This window comes from Eptesicus fuscus, chromosome 12 (assembly GCF_027574615.1).
Source record: "Eptesicus fuscus isolate TK198812 chromosome 12, DD_ASM_mEF_20220401, whole genome shotgun sequence".
NCBI lineage: Eukaryota > Metazoa > Chordata > Mammalia > Chiroptera > Vespertilionidae > Eptesicus > Eptesicus fuscus.
Window position 1 is genome coordinate 11,930,580 of NC_072484.1, and position 6,194 is coordinate 11,936,773.

The following is a 6,194-nucleotide window of genomic DNA, read 5'->3' on the forward strand; positions in this document are numbered from 1 at the left end:
CACTCAGCACTGGCTCATTAAAATAGCATTAATGAACAAACTGATGATTATGTCATGCTTTTTACACTTTGTTGTTATTTACACCCTGCCTTTATAATTCCAAGGGTAACCTTTTGATATGCTAAATAAAATTTTTTAACATCTACAGAAATCGGCCCCAATGATCCTCAGGTTCTTTTGCCTGCCGCATAAAGCCAAACACAAGACACAGGTACTCCTAGAAGGAAAGTGATTTATTCAGGTGCTGACTTCCTGAGTAGATGGCAGGCTCAGGCCTTAACAACCATCTTAACATCTCAGGGTAGGCAAAGGGCTTGTATAGAGGGATCATGGAAAGAGGGAATTAAGGAATTTTGGTGATGTGCAGTTTCACATTCCAGCTCTTGGGTGCTTTTGATATTCTCTTTCATGTGTGTCAGTGTCTGGTGTTTTGTTTTGTTTTTCTCTCGGCAGTTTTTATTTCTCGGGATAGGATGTTGCAGGCCTGGCCACCCATCAGCATCTGATACACTCCTGTGGTTGAGGCCAGTGAAAAGGGGACTCCTGGAACTCCTGTTGCCTGTAACATGCTTACATATGAAACTATTAATATTTTAGGCTATAAGTTTTTTTTTTTACACTTAGAATATTTTATTGACTTTAGGTAAGCAGGGAACAATTTCTTGCATTTATACTTTTTAAGATATTTCACCTCACTGAAAACCAAGACAGATGTTACATTACGGACGTGGAACTTTCATGTGTTTGCTGCTCTCGGTTGAGAAAATGTCCAGCTCTTTCCTACAATGTGTTTCAGGTTTACAGCTCATCAACAAAAGGTGTATGCCCCAAATTTCCACTTGCTGCCATTGACTTCTGGCCAGAAACAAACTTCTTTGCAGCATTTAGACATCAGCGTCTGCTACTGAGTTAATCTGCTGAAGGACTGTGGATGGTGGCACGTAGGAGCCAGCAACGAGAGCCTGAGACCCGACTTCATCCAGGAAACCTTCAGAAGAAGACTCCACTGACATTAGGTACCCAGCTTTCAGCTTGTTCTTGGCAGCCTGGACATCTGTGCTGGAAAGGTTTCCTTGAGCAATTGCTTTGACTTGGTTGTAGGCAGCCTTGATAACATCTCCAGCAGCTGCAGCCTTCGAGATAGTATAAATCCCAAGAGCCCAGAATCCGAGTTACTGGCATTAAAAGCAGAAACGTCACATGGCTTGGCAACAGCTTGGTACAGAGAGCTGGTGGTGTTGCTGCCCGGCCTGACATGTGGTCCGGCGCCAAGGACATACTGGAAAACACTAAATGCATTTGCTTCTGCACTTCCTGTGGCAGCACTCTCTGCTACAAAGGCTGCATGAACAAGACTGTCTCCATTCTGCTTCCAAATTTCACCTCCACGGTATCTGGCCTTTGCACCTGATAAACCAAGCCCAATCCTCATGTTCAGAAACCATTCAGCAACTTGCTTCAGAACAGGATGACTCACACCAAGTCCAACAAAAGCCATTCTTGCACTTGTAAAATGATTCTGAACATAGCGATGATACTCATCTGGTGTCACTTTTCCAATCCTATAATCAGGACAATACAAGGAATTAGCCCAGGCATTTCGGTAAGCTGCAGCATGCAGATTTTCAATGATATGAGCCTGTGCATTCTGAAGAGCCACAGCTTTGTCAGTCCTCAGCTGAGACTGAAGGGCTGCCACCTCCCAATGATGAAATTCAGGTGCTGTGGTGACACTGAGCAGGAACTCCATTAGAATTTCCATGTCATCCCGCAAGCATTCCAGTGTAGGCCATGTTTTCTCTTGTGGAAGTCACACTTAATTTACCACTAACGGCTTCAATTCCACGGGTTATCTTAAAAGATGACGCTCCCCCTGGGTCCGGGTGAGACCATGTGTCCCTGGATCCGGGTGATGCCTTGTGCACCTAGGCCCGGGTGAGCCCAAGTGGCCCTGGGTCTGGGAGAGGCCAAGCGTCCCTGAGTCCGGGTGAGACCATGTGTCCCTGGATCCGGATGAGGCCTCGTGCACCTAGGCCCGGGTGAGCCCAAGTGGCCCTGGGTCGGGGAGAGGCCAAGCGTCCCTGGGTCCGGGTGAGACCATGTGTCCCAGGATCTGGGTGAGGCCTCGTGCACCTAGGCCCGGGTGAGCCCAAGTGGCCCTGGGTCGGGGAGAGGCCAAGCGTCCCTGGGTCCGGGTGAGACCATGTGTCCCTGGATCTGGGTGAGGCCTCGTGCACCTATGCCCGGGTGAGCCCAAGTGGCCCTGGGTCTGGGAGAGGCCAAGCATCCCTGGGTCCGGGTGAGACCATGTGTCCCAGGATCCGGGTGAGGCCTCGTGCACCTAGGCCCGGGTGAGCCCAAGTGGCCCTGGGTCTGGGAGAGGCCAAGCATCCCTGGGTCCGGGTGAGACCATGTGTCCCTGGATCCGGGTGAGGCATCGTGCACCTAGGCCCGGGTGAGCCCAAGTGGCCCTGGGTCGGGGAGAGGCCAAGCGTCCCTGGGTCCGGGTGAGACCATGTATCCCTGGATCCGGGTGAGGCCTCGTTCACCTAGGCCCGGGTGAGCCCAAGTGGCCCTGGGTCTGGGAGAGGCCAAGCATCCCTGGGTCCGGGTGAGACCATGTGTCCCAGGATCCGGGTGAGGCCTCGTGCACCTAGGCCCGGGTGAGCCCAAGTGGCCCTGGGTCCGGGTGAGACCATGCGTCCCTGGATCTGGGTGAGGCCTCGTGCACCTAGGCCCAGGTGAGCCCAAGTGGCCCTGGGTCTGGGAGTGGCCAAACGTTCCTGGGTCTGGGTGAGACCATGTGTCCCTGGATCCGGGTGAGGCCTCGTGCACCTAGGCCCGGGTGAGCCCAAGTGGCCCTGGGTCTGGGAGAGGCCAAGCGTCCCTGGGTCCGGGTGAGACCATGTGTCCCTGGATCCGGGTGAGGCCTCGCGCACCTAGGCCCGGGTGAGCCCAAGTGGCCCTGGGTCTGGGAGAGGCCAAGCGTCCCTGGGTCCGGGTGAGACCATGCGTCCCTGGATCTGGGTGAGGCCTCGTGCACCTAGGCCCGGGTGAGCCCAAGTGGCCCTGGGTCTGGGAGTGGCCAAACGTTCCTGGGTCAGGGTGAGACCATGTGTCCCTGGATCCGGGTGAGGCCTCGTGCACCTAGGCCCGGGTGAGCCCAAGTGGCCCTGGGTCTGGGAGAGGCCAAGCGTCCCTGGGTCCGGGTGAGACCATGTGTCCCTGGATCCGGGTGAGGCCTCGTGCACCTAGGCCCGGGTGAGCCCAAGTGGCCCTGGGTCTGGGAGAGGCCAAGCGTCCCTGGGTCCGGGTGAGACCATGCGTCCCTGGATCTGGGTGAGGCCTCGTGCACCTAGGCCCGGGTGAGCCCAAGTGGCCCTGGGTCTGGGAGAGGCCAAGCGTCCCTGGGTCAGGGTGAGACCATGCGTCCCTGGATCCGGATGAGGCCTCGTGCACCTAGGCCCGGGTGAGCCCAAGTGGCCCTGGGTCTGGGAGTGGCCAAACGTTCCTGGGTCTGGGTGAGACCATGTGTCCCTGGATCCGAGTGAGGCCTCGTGAACCCAGGCCCGGGTGAGGCCACGTGCCCCTGGGTCTGGGAGAGGCCAAGCGTCCCTGGGTCCAGGTGAGACCATGCGTCCCTGGATCCGGATGAGGCCTCGTGCACCTAGGCCCGGGTGAGCCCAAGTGGCCCTGGGTCTGGGAGAGGCCAAGCGTCCCTGGGTCCGGGAGAGACCATGTGTCCCTGGATCCAGGTGAGGCCTTGTGCAACTAAGCCCGGGTGAGGCCACGTGCCCCTGGGTCTGGGAGAGGCCAAGCGTCCTTGGGTACGGGTGAAGCCAGATCCTGGGTCCGGGTGAGGCCGTGCGCCCCTGGATCCATCCGGGTGAGGCTGGGTCCCAGGCCCGGGTGAGACCACGCGCCCCTTAGTCCAGGTGACGCCGTGCCCCTGGGTTCGGCCGAGACCAAACCAGAGGGAGTCAGACCTCCATTACCACCATTTGTCCACCATCCAGAGCTGAGGGGTCAGTGCTGACATGTACACATAAGGAACTACTGGACATCGAAATTGGGTCTCAAAAGAACTGTTGGTCCAGGGGGAAGCTCGCTACAGATTGATTCATTTGCCTGTCAGCATAAATATTATTGCTCGTCTCACATTCAGTTCTTATTAGTATATATCTAGTGACATTTGATCTCGTTCATCTAGAGGAAATGAGGAACAACATAGACTGAGGAACAAGAACAGAACCAGAAGCAAGGAGGCATCGATCGGACTATCGGGCCTCAGAGGGAGGATAGGGGAGGGTAGGGGGAGGGTGGGGGGAGGGGGAAAGTTCAACCAAAGGACCTGTATGCATGCATATAAGCCTATCCAACGGTTAAGTTCAACAGGGGATTGGGGCATGCGTGGGGAGAGGGGTGGGATGGGAATGGGGGGATGAGGACAAATATGTGACACCTTAATCAATAAAGAAATTAAAAAAAAAAAAAAAAAAAAAAAAAAGATGACGCTCCTTTTGTAGTCAGACTAGATGCAAGATGAAGGAAATGAGAGGTTCCTCAGTCGTTAAAGTCCTTGTACCGACTGCCAGCTTTAACGAACAAACCAATTCTTGATGCAGGAGCATAGTTTTCCAGAGACTCAATCACTACACCATTTGGTAATTTGGTAAACTCAAGGTCCGGAGGATGTACAGGCGCTCCTGCAGGGGCAGTCGTGGCTTTCACTTTGGGAGCGACTTTGAGGGAATAAAATCTCGAGAAGGACCCGGCTCTGCTTAGCAGATTCATGGCCCCAAATTCCTCTGACCCATGGTCACCGGCTGAAAGGCCTAGGCCAGTGATGGCGAACCTATGACACGTGTGTCAGCACTGACAAGCGTAGCCATTTCTGATGACACGTGGCTGCATGCCAAGGATGAAACATTTGCGACTAGAGTCTTGGAGTTAGGTTTTTCCTCAAAGTGACACACTACCTGAGTTATGCTCAGTTTTTTGGCGAAGTTTGACACACCAAGCTCAAAAGGTTGCCCATCACTGGCCTAGGCTATAAGTTTTTTGTTAGTATATTCTTATTTTTAATTCTTGGCTAGTTAGATAATTAAATGTGAGTTATTGTTGTTTTAAATATTCTATACCTTGTTACACCACAGCTGAAAGTCTTTTTGTAAGTAAGGTTTTATTGAGCCAAAAGATAGGTCTTGGGGCATAGAATCTAAACCAACAGGGTTAGCAGTGGAAGTGGGGTTCTTGGGTTACTGCTGGAATAAGCATTTCTGGAGACCCCTGTGGGAGGATGAGATATGGTAGAAAGCTTTATTTCCATGGAATTACATCCCTTCAGTAAAGCGAGAAGCAGAGTCAGAGTCTAGTTTCCTTTCCATGTTGAAGCTGGGTCCAGGACACCATCAAGCTAGTTGTAGTCCACTAGTCCATTGTGTGTAGGGCAGTGGTCGGCAAACTGCGGCGGCTCGCGAGCCGAGGTTTGCCGCTCTGTTGACTAATGAGTTTGCTGACCACTGGTGTAGGGGTCCACATGGCCATAGGCCGCACAGGAGAATACAGGAGGGTGTGCCCCAAGCCACAAGGGTACCAAAGGTCCTGAAAGCACAGGAGCTCAAGAGCATAACAGAGTGAGTTTCTTTGTTTAGGGGATTAAAGATCCCAAATCTTATTGCGTTTGCAGTGGCCACCCCCATTTTGGCCGATACTGTTGTAATTAACCTACCTTACCTAATAATAGACAAACATGTAAATTGACCATACCTCCTCTATGTCCACAGCCAATCAGGAGTGAGTATGCAAGTTAACATGACAAAGATGGCGGGTTAATTTGCATATGCAGGCGTGGAGCGGCCAGGCGGGGCGGGATGCCTGCTATGAGGGGGAGAGTGGAGCGGAGGGAACTACAGGAGCAGTGCTCCGGCTGGGAGCGGGGACTAGGTGGCTCCTGGGTGGCCCGGGAGTGGGGACTTGCAGGCTCCTGGGTGGCCGGGAGTGAAGCCAGGGAAAGGAAGGCCTATTCTTGCACGAATATAGTGCAACGGGCCTCTAGTTTACTAATAACAGGAAGGGAGAGGCCAAATGTTATATGTCATTTAGGCAGCTTCACCAGGAAGCTAAAGTTTTACACTCCCCAGGGAACCATCAGTACATTCCCCACAGATCCCTGGGGGAAGGGACTGGACAGG

The 6,194-nt window shown here is 53.5% G+C and overlaps 1 protein-coding gene across 1 annotated transcript; it reads right to left on the reverse strand.

The window, feature by feature from the left end:
* Window positions 1-250: 250 nt before the first annotated feature.
* On the reverse strand, window positions 251-1,762 carry LOC103285725 (cytochrome b-c1 complex subunit 2, mitochondrial-like). The gene is given in 2 exon segments (XM_054724243.1): window positions 251-1,156; window positions 1,159-1,762. Coding segments are annotated over 2 exon segments (876 nt in total). The 3' UTR covers window positions 251-884.
* Window positions 1,763-6,194: the final 4,432 nt, after the last annotated feature.